This window comes from Dipodomys ordii, unplaced genomic scaffold, assembly GCF_000151885.1.
Source record: "Dipodomys ordii isolate 6190 unplaced genomic scaffold, Dord_2.0 Scaffold49, whole genome shotgun sequence".
Taxonomy (NCBI): Eukaryota; Metazoa; Chordata; class Mammalia; order Rodentia; family Heteromyidae; genus Dipodomys; species Dipodomys ordii.
Genome location: NW_012267265.1, coordinates 3105263 through 3124843, shown reverse-complemented (window position 1 = coordinate 3124843; position 19581 = coordinate 3105263). Strand labels below are relative to the sequence as shown.

Sequence of the window (19581 nt, the reverse complement as noted above, 5' to 3'; positions counted from 1 at the left end):
ATTATGATTTTCCCATTAATGTAAAATTTTTAACAGACCTACTTACTCTTCAATCCATCGAGGAATTTGGTCTGTTCTCTTCTCTCAGCTTTAAATACTTTTCCTTAGACTCGCATAATACATTGTTTATACTTTTTTCGTAAGTTGAACTAAAATTTGCCTGTACAATAAGCTATTAAGCTCTTTGTAAGCCAAGCTTATATTAACTTTAATCCAAGAATACACAGCAGAGTACTTTAAATACCAAAAAAAATATACTGTCAGTTTAATTTTTTTATTCTGTGGATAAAAATAGATTTTACTGACCCACTAGAATAGCTCATTGTTGCCTTTTTAAAAATTTAGAATGTGTCTTTTTTCTCTCTACTACTTCAATAAATTACCCTTTAGACCCTGAAATAGTCTTGGCTCATTAGATTGTATATGTACTAACAGAGAGCATATAAGATCAGTAAATTGACCTAATAGTCACCGAAGTTTTCTGTTTATTTGGACTGTTCTATGGTATAGATGGAAGACAAGAATTTTTTTTATCAAGAGAAGTCTTTGCTTTATTTTAGAGCCCACCTTTATTACTTACTAGCTTGTGTGGCCATCAGAAATTTTATTTCGCTGAGCTTTTGATTCCTTTTTTGTGAAATCAGACACAATAATTTCTTTTATATATAAACCTGAAATGACAATCAGATATTGTAACAGTTAGAGTTGTCACTCATTTTAAGTTTCATGTCCTTCTCCATTGTTGTAGTTGGTGCATCTCTCCCTTGTGGCCATTCCTGATCTCTGCAGTCAGTAGCTCTGCTCTCTGCCTGCCTCTTCTGCAGAGCAGCTTATGCGGTCTCCCTCTTCATCACTGACTAGTAGGCTTTTTCTTATTTCTTGACTCCTTAACAGTTTTGCCTTTTTGTCTTGTTTTTGGTTTTTTATAATAGAATTTTGGGGGTTTTTGTTATTTATATTCTAGGAGGGTTTGCCCCTTCTGTTATATTTATACGTAAATACTATATAAACACAAAAATTATATGTATAATCTTTTATTACTAGCAGTCTTTGAATCTATTACCCCTTACAGTTATTTTCATTCATTCTACTTCACTACCAACTAGTATTTCCTGGGCAAACTTATCACATACAAGTAGAGAATATAGAAATGCATAAGGCATGTTTATTATTTTTCAATGTTTTTAGTCTCCTGACGATTATAGAAAATGAATAGCTGTAGAAATACATATATCAAAAAGAAGGAAGTATTCAGTAGGAAAAAAATAGAGTAGACAAGGATTGAAAAATGACTGTAGTCAACATTTGGGAGGCTAAGGTAGTTAGAAACAAGCAGGAGTTTTGAGTAACATGGATAATTTAAAAGATTTTAGTAACTCTCTAAAAATGAGCTAGGCAAAATTAATTTTAAGAATATATTTTCTTTAACTTCATATGTCCATAGTTTTATTTCATACCAAGCATTTTTCAAGTTTTTTTTTGTGATTTTAGTAACAAAAATTCCTCATTCCAGAAGCTACCTCAGTCTGTCCCAGAGTGGTCAACATGTTAAAAGTATATCTCAGTTTGTATTTACCCTGAAAGTATTGATTTATATATAGATTTGTCTGAATGTACAATGAAAAAATCAAGTTCTAGATATGCTAAAAGTTTTCCATTAGATTTGCTTAGCAGTGAGTTATTGAGTTTAATGTATGTATGTATGTATGTTTGTGCGCTATTTCTGTGGTTTGAATTCCAATCCCGGTTACTGTTTTTTAGCTCTTCCGTTAAAGACTAGTGTTCTATCACTTGAGCCACAGCTCAATTTCCAGCTTTTTGGTGATTAATGGAAATAAAGAGTCTCAGGACGGAAGTAGCGCTGTAGCTCAAGTGGTAGAGCGCTCGCCTTGAGCTGAAGAGCTGAGAGACAGCGCCCAGGCCCAGAGTTCATGCCCCACGACCGACAAAAAAAAAGAGTCTCAGGACTTTATTGCACAGACTGACTTCAAACCACATTCTCTAGATCTTGGCTTCCTAACTATAGGATAATTAGTATAAACTATCAGTACCTTGCTTTACACATTATTTTACTTAATATATCACCCTGCTTTTTGTCAAGAATTATAAATCATGTTAGTGGTGGTTACTTATGTAAGAGTGCTAAGTATGAAAGAAATCAGATTGCTCCTCAGCATCTAAAATGCATAGTTATAATATGTTAGCACTTAAATTGTAATAGAAAACAATCCTAGTAAATTTAATATTGGTCACTATCATTAGACAGACAATGCCATCGCTCAATTATGATTACCTTTGAAAGTGTTCCATTTTTCTTATTTATATAATCTTAAATTATTTGTGTGTGTATGTGTGCGCGTGCGTGCGTGTGTGCGCGCCTGCCAGTCCTGGGGCTTGAACTCTGGGCTTGAATGCTGTCCCTAAGATAGGGTTCTACCACTTGAACCACAGCTCCATGTCCTTTTTTTTGTGTGTGGTTAATTGGAGATGTGTCTCACAGACTCTCCTGCCCAGGCTGGCTTCAAACCAGAAACCTCAGGTATAAACCTTCTGAGAAGCAAGAATTTCAGTTAAATTATTTCCCAACAATTTTTTATACCTAGACTTGCTTTTTAACTTTTATCAGGTAGGTCTGGAAAAACTAATTTAGCCTCATAGCTGAGGATTGTATATGATATCCTGTTCTTTTTAAGATCTTTCTCCTCTTGCTGGTAGGCCTCCAACTCTTTCTGGGCCGGTGTTCCAGTTCCTGATAATTCATTCAGCGTTTTTGGTTTTGGTGGATTTTTTTCTCAGGCCTCCAGTAAATTTCTCATGCGGGTATTCTTGGCTGATTAGAATTCACGTAAAGCCTTCATGGGAACCCTCAGCAGATCTCCATAGTACTCTCCTCTGCAGTGCTCTCTTCTTTATTAATCTGTGTCACAAATTCTAGCCAGCATAACCTCTCTAAACTCTTCTTTCACAAGGGATATTTTTTGTCCTCAATTATTGATGTCTTTGACAGCCTATCTGAACACTATCATTTCAAATAATTTGTCTTTTAAAAAGAAAAAGTTATTCAGGTTAGGAAAATATACCTATTCTATAGTATCCTATTAAAGAATAGAGGAAAACATGAAATAACACACTACTTCTTTTACCTGTATAATGAAAATAGGATGAGATTGTAGGTTATTTTCCTTTGTTTTTAATTTTAAGAATTCCTCATACATTTCCAATATTTTATTTGTGATCTTTTAAGAAAAAAAACGTTTGGCTACTATTGAGGCTAGGGAAAGCAGTGAGCCTTACTATTCCAATGTGTTATATAAATCCAAGATGGTGATAAGCATGTATAATCTTAACAGTAAGTGAAGGTTACAGGAGCATCTCAACTTCTAGGCCATCCTGTGCTAGTCAGTACATCCTTGCTGGGGAAATTAAAAAATCAAGTGCTTGATAAAATAGACTGGTATATATGTGTATGTGTTTAGTATTACCACTTATAATTATTTGTTAAGTTAATCAAAATAATTTTTTACAGACTGAGAGTAATCATGACACTGCTCTAACACTTGCCTGTGCTGGTGGCCATGAGGAACTGGTACAAACACTGCTAGAAAGAGGAGCTAGTATTGAGCACCGAGACAAGAAAGGTATGGCTTGCCCTTTTTTTTTCTGGAATACTTAGGGGACAAAAAATTTATATATTTAGAATTATTACTTAGCTCTGTTTTGATGCTTATTAGATTGGAAAATAATGTTGATCCTTTGCTTATCATTTTAATGAGAAGATCATTATTTTTCTTTAGGTTTTACTCCACTCATCTTGGCTGCTACAGCTGGTCATGTTGGTGTTGTGGAAATATTGCTGGACAATGGTGCAGACATTGAAGCCCAGTCAGAAAGAACCAAGGATACACCGCTGTCCTTGGCTTGTTCTGGGGGCAGACAGGAGGTAACATTCCCCTTAGTGTAATTTTTTTTTCTCCCTCTGTTCAGCAAACATATGGTTATATAATTTTTTTTTCTATAGGAACAGTGGCTTGACTACTATCAGACTACTATCTACTAAAAAAAATTATAAGCTACCTTCCCAGAAGAAATCATGAATTATGTAGAATCCTGTTTATCTAAAAGCAGTACCTTCTTGCTAGGCACTGGTGGCTCACATGTGTAATCCTGACTACTCAAGAGGCTAAGAGCTGAGCAGTTCAAAGCCAGCCTGGGCAGGAAAAGTTGTGAGACATATCTCTACTTAACCACCTAAAAGCTTGAAGTGGAGTTTTGGCTCAAAATGGTAGAACATTAGCCTTGAGCACTAAAGCTCAGGAACAGAGTCCTGGTCATAAGTTCAAACCCTAAAACAAAGAAGTAGCACCTTTTTTTTTTTTGGGTCCGGTCGTGGGGCCTGAACTCTGGGCCTGGGCGCTGTCCCTCAGCTCTTCAGCTCAAGGCTAGCGCTCTACCACTTAAGCCACAGAGCCACTTCCAGCTTTTTTCTTTTGCTTATGTGGTGCTGAGGAATTGAACCCAGGGCCTCAGGTATGCAAGGCAAGCGCTCTACCACTGAGCCACCTTCCCAGCCCAGAAGTAGCACCTTCTGTAGGAATTCCTGTTGTTATATTTAGGCTAAGAGAAAGATGAGGACATCCCAAATAGATAGTAAGCTCCTGATGAACAGGACCTGTGTTCACTCTTCTTGTTCTAGAAGTTAGACCAACTAGTGTTATCCAATTAGCCCAAGAAATTACAACTTTGTATTTACTTGCATGTCTTCTGGCATTTAATAATTGGCTGGTTAACCTAGTTTTTCCACCTCAGTACATTAGTTTACTCTTTACTACAGGGGCTTACTGTAAAGGCTTTTCTTAGTAAACCATTTGTACTGTTCACAGATCTATAGTTTCTCAGTCAGAGAATTACTGAAATTTAGTCTCAGTAAGCACACTGGTCATCCGTCCAGATTAGCTTCCTATTCATTAATTAAAAGGCACTCTTTTTTCCATTCTCTCTTCTCTTTTTCTCTCTTCTCCTCCCCTACCTTTCTCTTTATCATGTCCTAATTTCTCCAAGTATTCCTAGTTCATTAAAAATATGGATACAATGGGGGGAAAATAGCCTCTTCGATAATTGTATTGGGAAAACTTGGATATCTATATGCAAAAAACTAAAAGTGAATCTGTTTCCCACCATGCACTAATATCTATTATAAGTGGGTCAGGGAGGGGTGCTGTGGCTCAAAGTGGTAAAACACTAACCTTGAGCTGAAGAGCTAGTACTAGGTCCTGAGTTCAAGCTCCATGACCAATAATAATAATAATAAGTGAGTCAGAGACCTCAGTGTCAGACCCGAAACTTCAACTACTGCAAGAAAGAGAAGAAGAGAAACATTAGAACTTACAGGTATATGTAAAAACTTCTTGACAAGAGTCTCAGGAGTACGACAGGTAGGAGAGACTTGATAAGTGAGACTACATCAAAATAATGTTTATGTACAGCATTAAACCAGAAAGATAGCCAACAGATTGGGAGACAATCTTTTTTTGGGGGGGAGGGGGAGTTCCGGTCATGGGGCCTGAACTCTGGGCCTGGGCGCTGTCCCTCAGCTCTTCAGCTCAAGGCTAGCGCTCTACCACTTGAGCCATAACGCCACTTCCGGCTTTTTTCTTTTTTGCTTATGTGGTGCTGGAGATTCAAACCCAGGGCCTCAGGCATGCAAGGCAAGTGCTCTACCACTGAGCCACCTTCCCAACCCCTGGGAGACAATCTTTACCAGCAATAGGTCAAACAAAGGCCTAATATCCAATATTAGCTCAAGAAACTAGCCCCTCCCAAACCTAATAAGCCCATCAGTAAATGATTCAGGGAGCCAAGGAGACTTTTCAGAAGAGGTAAGAATGGCAAAGAAACATATGAGGAAATGCCATTATCATCCCTAGCAATCAATGAAATGCAAATCTAAACAACTCTGAAAGTCCATCTCACCCCAGTTAAGTTGGCCAACACTGTGAATTCAAACAACAACCAATGTTGACAGGAATGTGGGGAGAAAGGAACCAGCTGCACTTCATAGGAATATAAGCTTATTGTAACCATTCTGGACAGCAATCTGGAGGTTCCTCAAGAAACTAAATGTAGCCTGGTACTGGTGGCTCACGCCTGTAATCCTAGCTACTCAGGAGGCTGAGATGTGAGGATTGCCATTTAAAGCCAGCCTGGGCAGGAAAGTCTGTGTGACTCTTCAATAAACCACCAGAAAAGCAGAAGTGGCTCAAGTGGTAGGGTGCTAGCCTGAGCTGAAGAGCTGACAGACAGCGCCCAGAGTTCAAGTCCCATGACTGACCAAGAAAAAAAAATACTAAACATACGCCTTCCTATGACCCATCCATCCCACTTCTGAACATCATGAGCTAGGATATGATAAAGTCGCCTGCATATCCATGTTTATTGCTGCACTATTCACAATAGCCAAGATATGGAACCAGCCCAGTGCCCCATAATAGATGAATGGATCCAAAAATTGTGGTATCTATATACAATGGAATTTTAAAGAGTTGTTAAGAAGAATAAAATAATGTCATTTGCAGGAAAATGTATGGAACTAGAATAAATCATCCTAAGTGAGATAAGCAAAGCTCAGAGAGACAGTGCATGTTTTCTCTCATATTGGACTTTAAATCTAAAATACACCAATATATGATAAACTATACAGGATTCTAGATACTCAGTGAGCCCAAATAGGATACTCTTTGAAAGAAACACAAAGGTGCATATTAACATAGAAATAATATGTAAAACAAAATGAGCTAAAAGATTTGTAAACAACCCTGACTTTTATTTTTCTCTCTTAATTTTTTATATTTTTATTTTTTGATGATTGTCTTCCTTATGTATGATGTACTCAAGTATATATCTTCAGGAGGGTTGGGGGAGGGTGAAAAGTGCAGCAGTGAAACTCACTGGTTACTAGTTAAAGTTAGGGGTGGAGATGAGAAGGAGAGACTGGGGTAAAGTAAGGAAACAGAAGACCTTGTACAAAAGGAAATGTACTCATTACCTGACTCGAGTTAATTGTAATCCCTTGATACATCACCTCTATACTGACAATACAGTAAATTAATTAATTTTTAGGAAAGATTATAAGGAAAAATCAAAAACATGGACACAAGTTTATACCTCAAAGTTACATATTCTTTCCAACAAAATCAGTTGTTAGAAAATAAACATTTTCCATTCATTTTCCTAGCTATTCCACCTTTTACTTTATATCAGTATCCTTCATAAAACATTATACTTAAAATTACTTTGATAAGCCAACTCTTAGAAAATTATCTATAGGAAATGTGGTTGAGCCTTTTTGCCTAGCTCCTCTTCCCTGTGGCAATTAGAGCACAATAGATAGCACAGTAAGTTTTACTGTACTCTGTTTTTATAAAGGAGTTGTAGAAGGAGGTTTCAGTTCCATAAGTCAGTTTCTGAGTACAATGCATCTTAATGTATTGAACTCTTTATATTGGATTTTTAAATCAGTTAGCTTTAATAGGTTTATTTAAAATAAGTTAGGTTTGGGCTAGGAATGTGCCTCAGTGGTAGAGTGCTTGCCTAGCATGAAGCCCTGGGTTCAGTTCCTCAGTACCACATAAATAGAAAAGGCCAGTTGTGGCACTATGGCTTAAGGGGTAGAGTGCTAGTCTTGAGCAAAAGAAGCTCAAGGACAGTGCCCAGGCCCTGAGTTCAAGCCCCAGGACTGGCAAAAAAAAATTTTTTTGGATTTTGTTTTGTTTTATTCTTTTTATCCCGATCCTCAGGACCTGGGCAAGGTCCCTGAGCCTTTGTTCTCAAGGCATTCTGTATATAACATTTGAGCCACATCTCCATTTGCACCCTTTTTTGGTGTGTAATTGGAATCTCACAGATTTTTCTGCCTGGTATATCTTCAAATTGTGATCTTAAGAGTTCAGCGTGAGTTGCTATAATTATAGACATGAGCTGCTGACACCTAGCAAAATAAACTAGTTTAAAAGAAAGTATTTTAAAAGTTAGAATAATTCTATACAAAAGAATGAAAAATGTAGTAAAAAGTTGCAAGTATAGGAATATACTGAAGTTTGTAGGCTAAAAAATGTTTGCTGGGGCTGGGAAGGTGGCTCAGTGGTAGAGCGCTTGCCTGAGGCCCTGGGTTCGATTCCTCAGCACCACAGAAGCAAAAAGAAAAAAGCCGGAAGTGGCACTGTGGCTCAAGTGGTAGAGTGCTAGGCTTGAGCTGAAGAACTGAGGGACAGCGCCCAGCCCTGGAGTTCAGGTCCCACGACCAGACCCCCCCCCCTCCAAAAAAAAATGTTTGCGAAATGATAGTGCATATAACATACATACAATATGTATGTTTATGTATGTATATACATATTTGTGTATATATGTACTTTTAATAGTCAAGTTTTGCTTTGGTTATTTCTATAACTTTTGCCACTTGGAGTAGATATTTTTTATACATAGTTAGATGTACTTGCTTCTAGAAATGTTCTTCAGGAGAGACAACAAAGACCTTTTTTCTGTGTTGTTTGTTTATAGTCAGTTAAATGCAAAGTGGAGGTAATGGATTCTATACTATACATTAAATAAGAAATTTTAAAGGAAAGTGCTTAATTTGATAAATTTCATTTCTAGTATATATTAAGAACAAGATTCCTATCTGTCCAAGAGTAAAGTACATGTGATTGCAAAAGTTGTTTACTATTAAGTAACAGAATTAAAACACCTAGTAAAATATTAGGCTGAATTATTTTGCTTTTTTGAAATTTTAAAAGTAAAATTTTGCCTTAACTAAAATTTTGAATCATGTAGTTTGAAATAATACTTGCTTCAAATATAACAAATATTTAGTTTTGAATCAAAGAAATAAGCTGATTTATTTAATACTTCAATATCAGTAAGGTGCCATAATTTTTATGAATTGTGTATTCTTATGAAAATTGAGAAGCGGATAGAGAATTTAACTTATCATTCCTTACCTATTGTTTGTAAGGCCCCTTGGTGTCATCCCCAGCACCACAAAACACAACAATAATAAAAGTAAGCAACCAGTGAGGTTATAGCTGGTGCAGAAGTCTTTTAGGTTTATAATTTTGCATATAAAGACTATGTTGTTTTAACTTGATACTTTATTAGAGCACATGGTTATTTTAAAGCAATTGGTAAAGCTTACTATCTAATGTTATTATAAAATGATAAGCAGAATTTTAATATTGAATGTTTATTACATGTTTAGGAGAAGCTTGTATCTTAGAGATAACTAGAATCAGTTACTGTTTCCTAGTTAAATAACTTGAGAAAGCATACATTTGAAATTTAATTTTGTTTTATTTAACAAAAGTAACATACTGCATTTTTTTTGCTTTGTTTTTAAACTTTGCCTAATGAGTCACCTGGCTCTGAAAGCAAAAGGCTATAATAGAAAGTCATAAAGTTGCACATGGCTTTACTGAAACAAGTAAAATTTTTACTGGTATATTAGAAAAGGCATTTATTATTTCTTAGTGTTTTAGAATATATGATTATGAACTAGTGTAAAGATCAACCTGAGCCATTCTTAACTTTTCTGTACCTTACTGTAAAGTGACTAATGTACCAATATCTGTGTCGGGGTTATTTTATACATTAACTGGCATAGTATCAAAGAACTAAAGAATGGTAAATTAATAACTCCCATAGATGTAGTATGTTACTGATAGGATTTAAGTATGTAATATATATGGAACTTTTTCCCTGAGAGCTTGTTTGGAGATTCTAGCAGAGGAGTGCAGCTGCTCGTATACCCTTGACCGAAGACCGGTCCTCCTCTATCGGGGATGGTCGCCCTCTTCGACCAACCATGCACCTTCAGGAGGGACACACATAGAGGGTCAGCCAGATCACCCTCACATCCTGAAACTATTTCCTACACTATATGAACATTTTTCATGTGGTTTTAAAGATAGCTGATAGCATTTATATTGTATGTCCAAAAAAAAGTTACTGATTAAATGGTTTAAAATTATTTTAAATGTATTTCCCCATATAAATAAAAATTGTCCAATATAATCCTTACAACTGTATGATGGTTTAGGGACATTAATACTAATTCTAAAACAGCATATCATAATATTTGAAGTCTACATATTCTATACATTTTTTGTACAATTCTCAATGAATTTTCTTTGAGATTCATTCTTAGTCTGTCTCTCTGTCTCTCTCAGTGTATATTGTGGCTTGTACGATACCCTTGGTATCATTTGAAACTGATTTTATCTAGACAATGAAAGAAATATACCAGAAAACAAAGAAAAAAGAGTACTCAGAAATACACATAAAGAAACTGCATTTCTTCCCTTCTTTCCTTCCAGGTGGTGGAGCTGTTGTTAGCTCGAGGAGCAAATAAAGAACACAGGAATGTTTCTGATTACACCCCCCTCAGCCTGGCTGCTTCTGGTGGCTATGTAAACATCATCAAAATATTACTAAATGCAGGAGCTGAGATTAATTCTAGGCAAGTTTTCTTTTTCAAGGCCTTTGAATAGTAAAGGCCTTCATGTTATAGTTATTTGCAGAACACATTTAGGCTCTTTACAAACTTAGAATCTCATAGTTTGAGCCTTTTAAGACTAATTTCATTTAAGTTGTGTTGACTTAGAATTGCTACCTTTTTGTGGTATGCAAAGCAGGTATGTCTTAGTGTTTTTAATAAATAATACGTGCTTTATTTTTATCATTATGTCATAAATGCCCATCATAATAATTACCATTTTCTAGTTCAAGTTGGTATGTAGAATGAGATACAGAAAAGTGTCTTATATTTAGAGGGCTTCATAATATCTCAAGCATTGCCTAAAGATAATTAAAGTTAAAAAATCTTAAATTGTAAATTTACCTGGACATGACAGGGCAGAACTAATAATTTTATACTTGTGAGCCTGAGACAGGGAAACATTTGCTTTCAAAACCAGATTAGGCTGCATGCTATGCTTTAGGATAGTCTGGATTATATAAAGAAACCATATTTTGAATGAATAAATAAATGATTTTATATCATCATACAGTTTTTCTATTATAAAGTTGGACTTTTGTTCTCTCTATATCTTTACCCAGAACTGGTAGCAAATTGGGCATTTCTCCATTGATGTTAGCAGCTATGAATGGGCACACTGCTGCTGTTAAGCTTCTCTTGGACATGGGCTCTGACATAAATGCTCAAATAGAAACCAATAGGAACACGGCCTTAACATTAGCTTGCTTCCAAGGAAGAACTGAAGTGGTTAGTCTTCTGCTTGATCGAAAAGCAAACGTTGAACACCGAGCTAAGGTAAAGTCTGAGTTTGACCCATTTTGTTAGTCATCTTTTTGTCACTTGCAAAATAGAGAGAAATGGTTTAAAAGAACAAACGTTTATTTTGGTTCATGATTTCAGAAATTTTAGTTCACTTGGCTTTGTGAGGCAGAACATGTGGTAAGGTGGAGTAAAACTGATTTATGGCAGTATTAAGAGTGGGGTGGAAACACTTTTGAACATTCACAAAAAGAGGTGGTCCCTTTTGTACTAGTTTCAGTGGCCTATTTCTTGTAGATAGGCTTCATAATAGTTGTGAAATGTTGAACTTATCAGTAGATTAATTACTTTATTGATGAGATTAGAGCCCTCTTGTTTCAGTTCCTTCAAAGCCTGTCATCTTGCAATCAAATATAAAACACATGGTCTGTGGCAGACATTTTAAATTGAAACCATAGCACCCATAGATATGTGACCTGGATGTTTAAAATATGTATTAGGAACATGATAATTATAATTTTATTACTGTATTAATGTGTCACCTACATTTGTAGAAAATGATTTTACATACACATATATATATAAATGATGAATTTTAGTGTAAGTTTAATGAAAGCACTTAGAAATAGCCAAGGAACATGTTTTGATAGGTATTAAGAGTTATTAGAGCTGGGCATTAGTGGTTCATGACTGTAATCCTAGCTACTCAGGAGGGGGAGATGTAAGGATCATAGTTCAAAGCTAGCCTATGCAGGAGACTTTTACCTCCAATTAATCACTAGAAAACCCAAAGTGGAGCTATGATTCAAAGTGGTAGAACACTATCCTTGAGCAAAGAAAACCTTAAAGACAGTGCCCAAGCCCTAAGTTCAGGTCCGGTGACCAATTTTAAAAAAAGTTAATCAATTCTAAATGTTCAGTGATGACATATAGGATCAGGAAAATATGATATACCTGTCTGTGGTCAAAGTTAAACGAGAAAATCTCCTTTCCCAGTCTCTCAATCCATACCTTAGAGACATACCTCTGCTAGGTATAGATTTAGTTAATGAAAACATACTCATATAATAACAAAAATAATTTAAAAAATAAAATATTTTAAAAAAAGAGTTTCTAGCTGCAATAGTTGTGTTACTTTGAAAGAGAAGGGATGGAAACTTAAAGAAGGTTAGTTATATGCCCCATACTTGTATTCAGTTGTTTTCACAATATTTACTTGTAATAAATAGTTCGCCTGCACACAAGTTTAAGTAGTGAAATTTAATTGTGAATCTGTAAAAACTATACCACACTGCTTCCTCAGTACCTTATTCTTTAATGTTTTGAGTAATTCTAATTTTGCATTTGTTTTTCTTCCTCTCCTTCCCTTCCTCCCTTTTCCAATAAACTTAGACTGGCCTCACACCATTAATGGAAGCTGCTTCTGGTGGATATGCAGAGGTGGGCCGAGTTCTTTTAGATAAAGGTGCTGATGTTAATGCCCCTCCAGTGCCCTCCTCAAGAGATACAGCTTTAACCATAGCAGCAGATAAGGGCCATTATAAATTCTGCGAGCTTCTCATTGGCAGGTATGGTATTACCAATGCTTCCTATATGAACATAGTTACCAGTGGTTACCATTCTCTCTAGATGGTAGTAAATACTGCATTTTAAGTGTTGCATTAGCTATTTGAACATTTAAACTGTTGTCCTCAATGCTGTCTCCCACTTAGTTTTTGTTGTTGTTGTTTTGGTCCGGTTGTGGGGCCTGAACTCTGGGCCTGGTCACTGTCCCTCAGCTCTTCAGCTCAAGGCTAGTGCTCTATCACTTGCCACAACGCCACTTCCGGCTTTTTTCTTTTTTTTTTTTAATTTAATTTTATTTGTGAACATACTGTACAGAGGGGTTACAATTACATGGGCAGGATAATGCGTACATTTCTTACCAAGCATTGCAGCCTCCTCCTTTGTTTACCCTTCACATCCCTTCCCAACCTCCTCCCTTCCCCCCCAATCCCAATCCTTTTCCTCCCCCCCCCCCCCCCCCCCCCCCCCACACACACCGACATTGTAAAGCTCGTTTTGTACATGACAACTTTACTTCTCATTGTTGCAACAGGTCCACCTGTATCCTGGCTTTTTTCTTTTTGCTTATGTGGTGCTGAGGAATCGAACCCAGGGCCTCAGGCATGCAAAGCAAGCGCTCTACCACTGGGCCACCTTCCCAGCCCTCCTACTTAGTGTTTATGGAATGCATTACTTTTAAGATATAAAAGCCTGCCTGTAATTTAAACATTCTTGCTGGGTGCCAGTGGCATGAGCTACTCAGGAGGCTGAGATCTGAGGATAACAGTTCAAAACCAGCCTGGGCAGGAAAGTGTGTGAGACTCTTATCTCCAATTAACCCAGAAAACCTGAAGTGGCGCTATGGCTCAAGTGGTAAAGCGCTTGCATTGAGCTGAAGAGTTTAGGGACAGCTCCAGGTCCAGAGTTCAAGCCCCATGACCAACCCCCTGCCCCTTCCCCCCCAAAGAAAAACCTTTATTCTTGGTTGTGTTCTTATTCTTTACAGTAATTAAAGCTTTCAGATGACAGTTGTAGAACTGTTTAAGTTTCAGACAAGATTAGGGGCAGTTTATAATTTCATTTACTTGGACACTTGCCAGACTTCTTAAAAAATGCTTTACTTGTTTGACCTTTTGACTTCAGTATTCTTGAAAAGACCTTTACATTGTGCTGTGAACAATAGTGTTTGGTTCTGACTACTACTATGATAACTACTGTTACTAACATGAGACTTCTAAGATATGTTGATGCCTGTTGAGTATTAAGCCTGCATGTTAATTTTTATCTTTATTGAATATTTTTACATGTTAATAATTGATTTTCATTGCTACCTATATTACCCCATTTAAGACAGCGATAACTGTAATTTATTTTTAGGGGAGCTCATATTGACGTACGTAACAAGAAGGGAAACACTCCTTTGTGGCTAGCAGCAAATGGTGGACATCTTGATGTGGTTCAGTTACTGGTACAAGCAGGTGCAGATGTAGATGCAGCAGATAACCGCAAGATAACTCCTCTTATGGCAGCTTTTAGAAAGGTAATAGTTGCTTATACTCATTTATTTAGATCTTCCTATTTTCAGTAGGAAGTACAAAGTACAGTGGTCACCAAAGGCTTTCCTTTTATGATTTCAGTTTTTGTGAATGCTATAATATGTTAGATGAATACCTTGTTGAGAAAAATAAATGCAAATATTTCAAAAATCTGTATGTACTGCTTACATAGGACATCAGAACTGAGTAAAGCTTAAAAAGGTATTACACTCACAATCTGGTTGCAGTCTTTCACAAAATGTAAATTCGTAATCATTTTAAGTATATTTTTACATTTATCACCACTACAGAGAAAATTTAATTGTTAACTAAAATATTAGTTGAAAACAGACTCTTCCAGTACTTTTGAACTACTTAAAACTATAGAAATGTGAGCTTTATGGAAATTAAACCTTTCTGTAGTGCATAGCACAAGCCTATTGTAATTCAGTGACTTGGTTGGTATTTCATGTATATGCAATATCAGATGCTGTTGGGAAAAAGGAAGATGACTTGTTTAGAAAATTCTGAGCTACCCAAGTACTATTTTTTTTTTATTCAGTAGTCATCCTTATTCATTTCAAATGTGTACCTTCCTCTGTGCAAGCTAGCTTATCATTGCCCAGTTAATCTTCCTGGTCATCTATGTTAGTATCTATAATGCAATCTTTTTTTCTCAGAGCCACCATAATTTAATATCTGTAGAGCTTACCTCCTATTCTGAATCTTAAATCTTGTTTGTTATTTTTCTTGACCTTTTTTTTTCTCTCATCCCTTTTGTTTTCATCTAGAATACTCATGGCTTTCCTCATTGTTCCAAAGTTACTTTTTCTTTGAATGATTTAAATCCCCTACACAGTGTTTTCATCCCATTTGAGCTCACATTGAGATCTCTAATCTACAACTCTTACTGAATCCTGTTGAATCTGTTTTCAGTCTGACATTAATGTCTATTTTTCTAGGGTCATGTGAAGGTGGTGCGCTACTTAGTCAAAGAAGTCAATCAGTTTCCATCAGATTCTGAATGTATGAGATACATAGCAACAATCACCGATAAGGTAATATACTGTAGTTTGTCCTGTAGTGAATACTAAAGAAAGTCTCTGTATGAGCAGTGAAGTATAATTAATACGTAGTAACTTCATTTATCTAATACTTGTGAATGTGGTATTCCATCCAGCAGGGATTATTACTTAGCAAACTTTTATTTAATGAGTAGAATCAGTAGAATTACTTTATTTGTTAAATAGTACTTGAATTAATTTAATTTTTTCAAAACAAGTGAAGGTGCAAAATACTCTGAGAGGAGCAAGCTTGTGGTGTCTTAATTTCCCAGCATAAAATGAATGTAGCTGTGGAAAACGAACTTTACAACTTTGGTGGGGGGAGGGGGGTGGGGGGAGGATTGGGTGGGCGGGGCTGGAGGAGGCTGGGAAGGGATAGGAAGGGGAAACAAAGGAGGAGGCTAAGGCTACAATGCTTGATAAGAAATGTACTCATTATCTTGCCCATGTAATTGTAACCCCTCTGTACAGATATTTTCACAATAAAAAAATTTTAAAAAAATGAATGTAGCACTTTCAATCATGGACATGCTATAAAAGTTTAGCGTACCGTTGGTTTAAGAACAGATTGGGCCGGGCACCAGTGGCTCAATGCCTGTAATCCTAGCTACTTTGGAGGGTGAGATCTGAGGCTCGAGGTTCAAAGCCAGTCCGTGCAGGAAAATAAGTATTATTTTAATATTTTTAGTATAAAGAAAAAATTCTTTCAGTTATGTGTTTTACACTGAAATTTTTAAATATAAGTTTTGAATACAAATATCATCAATGATTGTTTGCTATAAAATTTTAGTAACAGTGCTTAAATATTTCAGAAATTCTTGCCGAAAAGTACTTTTGAAATTTTTTATGTACTATTTTATTTATTTATTTATTTATTTTTGCCAGCCTGAGGCATTGAACTCTAGACCTGGGCACTATCCTTAAGCTCCTCCCACTTGAGCCACAGCACCACTCCCAGCCTTTTCTGTGTTTAATTGTTGATAACAGTCTTACAGACTTTCCTGCCTAGGCTGCCTTTGAACCATGATCCTCAGATTTCAGCTTCCTGAGTAGCTAGAATTACTGGCATGAGCCAACAGTATCCAACTTAGAAAAACTTAAATCTATTTTTGTTGTTGGTGTTTACTATTTCCTTTTAGCAAGCTAAGCATCAGACACAAAATACTGTAGCTTTGGTTGGCTATATGGTTTCTTATTCAGACTACTGGCATACATTTTAGTTTCTAAGCACCAGTAAAATGAATATTTAGAATAGCAAAAGTTCTTTGTTGTGTCTATTTTTAAATAAGCATTTAAATTATGTTCTTATATGCACCCTCTTAATGCCTTTCTGTTTTGTCAAAGATCGTTATTACTTAATAAAACTCTTCATGTTTTTAGGAATCTCAATAAATGTGAATTGTTCTTTGAGATTGAAAATGTCTTTAATTTTCATTATAGGAGATGCTGAAGAAGTGTCATCTTTGTATGGAGTCAATAGTCCAAGCCAAAGATCGACAGGCTGCTGAAGCAAACAAAAATGCCAGCATATTGTTAGAGGAGTTAGACTTGGAAAAGGTAAAGATAATTTTTTCATAAGAAAAGTTCACTTTTCCATTGTTTGGTAGTTTAATGTTATTTTCCACTCTAAATGATGTAGATTATCCCTTCAAATTTGTATTAAAATAATGAAGTTATGAGTACTTAAAATTTCATTAAAAGATTTTTCTTGTGATGAAATACACCATGTAGCACTTGACTTGAGATCTTTGTTGAGTTTAATTCTTAACATCAGTTTTAAAAGGGAAAAGGGCATTTTGTTTGTAATCAGCTTGATGAAACTTTACTAATAATAATTAATCTCTTAGTCTTCAGCTACATCTACAACTATAGTTTTTTAAATTCTAGACCTGATTTAATGTTCTGTCAATGGGTACCATACATACATACCACCATGGCACCAAGTAGTAAACTACAATGTTTAATGCATAGGTTGTGCCTTTCTTTTCCTTCCTTTCTTTCTTTCTTTCTTTCTTTCTTTCTTTCTTTCTTTCTTTCTTTCTTTCTTTCTTTCTTTCTTTTTCTTTCTTTCTTTCTTTCTTTCTTTCTCGTTCTTCCTCCCTTTCCTTCTTTCTTTCTTTCTCTCTTTCTCTTCTCTTCTCTTCTCTTCTCTTTTCTTTTCTTTTTTCTTTTCTTTTCTTTTCTTTCTTTGGTCTGTAGTGGGGTTTAAACTCTGGACCTGGGCACTGAGTCTGAGCTCTTCAGCTCAAGGTGAGAGCTTTACCACTTGAGCTACAACGTCACTTCCAGTTTTCTGGTGGTTAATTGGACATAAGAGTCCCACAGACTTTCTTTCTGAGCTGGCTTTGAACCCTGGTCCTCATATCTCAGCCTCCTGAATAGCTAAGGGATTATAGGTGTGAGCCACCAACACCCAGCTTTTTTCTTTTTCTTTTCTTTTTTTTTTTTTTTTTTTAATGTAGCCTAGATTGGAACTTAGCTTAGACTTCCCATGTGCTAGGATTATAGGCATGCCACCATATCCAATGAGTACTTTTTTTAATAGTTGACTTCTCCTGTACTTTCTTTTTCAGACTGACTAACACATCATTTCCATCTAGTAAAGTACTCCAACCTTTATTTGTTTATGCTGTCTTTTTCTCACTAGCTCTATAATCTAGAATTTAAGGAAATAGAAATCAGCAGGAAAAGAATTGATTTGGCACTGAGTATTATGATTGAATCAATTTCCACTGATTCACTTCTCTCCTGTCCTTTCTCTTTCTTTGCTAGAGATCAAACGCATGTTCTTAAGCATGAGAAGGGCTCTAAAACTCTGCTGTACCCTCAACCCTGTTTCAATATTCACTTTAAGTATGTGCATACATGCAGTGCTTGTGTATGCACATATGTCCATATGTCAGTACTAGGGCAGCTTGAACTCAGGACCTAGTCTTTGTCCCTTAGCTTTTTTGTTCAAGGTTTGCTTTTAACTACTTGAGTCATAGCTTCATTTCTGGCTATTTTCCTACCAGAGGTGGCGTCAAACCAGGATCCTCAGGTCTCAGCCTCCTGAGTAGCTAGAATTATAAGCATGAGCCCTTACCCCATTTAACATCTTAATACTAGAAAGTATAAGAGCAATGTAAGTGACAGAATATTTGTTATTTCATTTATCGTTTGGGGAAAACCAAATCTTAGAGAAGTTAAATAACTTACCTAACTGGATTACAGTTTATCACTGCTTCCCTGCCAAGAGAATTAAGAGCAATTAAGAAAAAATAAACATTTCCCTACCTCTTTCAGTTTTACTGCCTTTCCATATCCTTTCAGTAGCCAGACTACCTAGCATCAAATAAAATCTTTGTGTTGATACCTTTGATAATCCTATATGACATACACATTTTCATTTTGAGATTCATTTGCACTACTAAGTCAGGAAGCAGTTTTACTAACAAATACAAGGTCCTGAATTCAAAATCCTAGTACCATCAAACAAAAAATGAAAACTGAAATATTGCTAAGTTAAATAAAGACATATATCATGCCAACATTTTAAAACAGCTAAAGTTAAAAATCTGTTAGGACAACCAAGGATTTTTTTCTTGAATTAGCCTAATGCATTTTTAGTTCCTATATGATATGCATATCATCACCACTTCTTACTCCTCATTTTTCTTTTATTGTTGTTGTTCTAACCATGTTCTCCATTTTATGCTGTTTCTTATACCTAGAATGTCCCTCATATCCTCCTACTCTTCTGTTCTTTATTCTTTCCATTTTCTAGCATCTTGAGCACTGTATTTTAGTTTTCTTGTCTTTTTTCTATATTAGAATGTATGTGTCACAAAGTAGAGGGTAGAATGCAGTGTATACTCAATAAATTTGTTAAAGGTATAAATATTCACATTGTAAACATACGCTCTTGTGAAAACAAACTGACTTGCCTTCTTAATAACTTACAGATATTAATAGTGATTTTAAATAACTACAGGATATACCATAGTGAATTTGTTCAAATATTGTCACAATAAATATCTTCTTTGTATTCAATACTTTCATTTTTACAGAATTAGATCCTTAATGTAGGTCAGTATATTTTTAACTTTGTCATATATGTATGTCATTTTTCTGTGTGTGTGTGTGTGTGTGTGTGTGTGTGAGAGAGAGAGAG

General features: G+C 35.8%; 1 protein-coding gene across 2 annotated transcripts in view; it reads left to right on the top strand.

Moving 5' to 3' along the window:
• Positions 1–19581, top strand: part of Ankrd17 (ankyrin repeat domain 17) — a 110807-nt gene that overhangs the window by 61497 nt on the left and 29729 nt on the right. For both annotated transcript variants that reach the window (XM_013020182.1, XM_013020183.1), the window contains 8 exons: positions 3527–3638; positions 3795–3940; positions 10365–10507; positions 11107–11320; positions 12677–12852; positions 14207–14369; positions 15327–15422; positions 16869–16985. In XM_013020182.1, the coding sequence (XP_012875636.1) occupies positions 3527–3638; positions 3795–3940; positions 10365–10507; positions 11107–11320; positions 12677–12852; positions 14207–14369; positions 15327–15422; positions 16869–16985 (1167 nt within the window). The remainder of the gene's footprint in view (positions 1–3526; positions 3639–3794; positions 3941–10364; positions 10508–11106; positions 11321–12676; positions 12853–14206; positions 14370–15326; positions 15423–16868; positions 16986–19581) is intronic.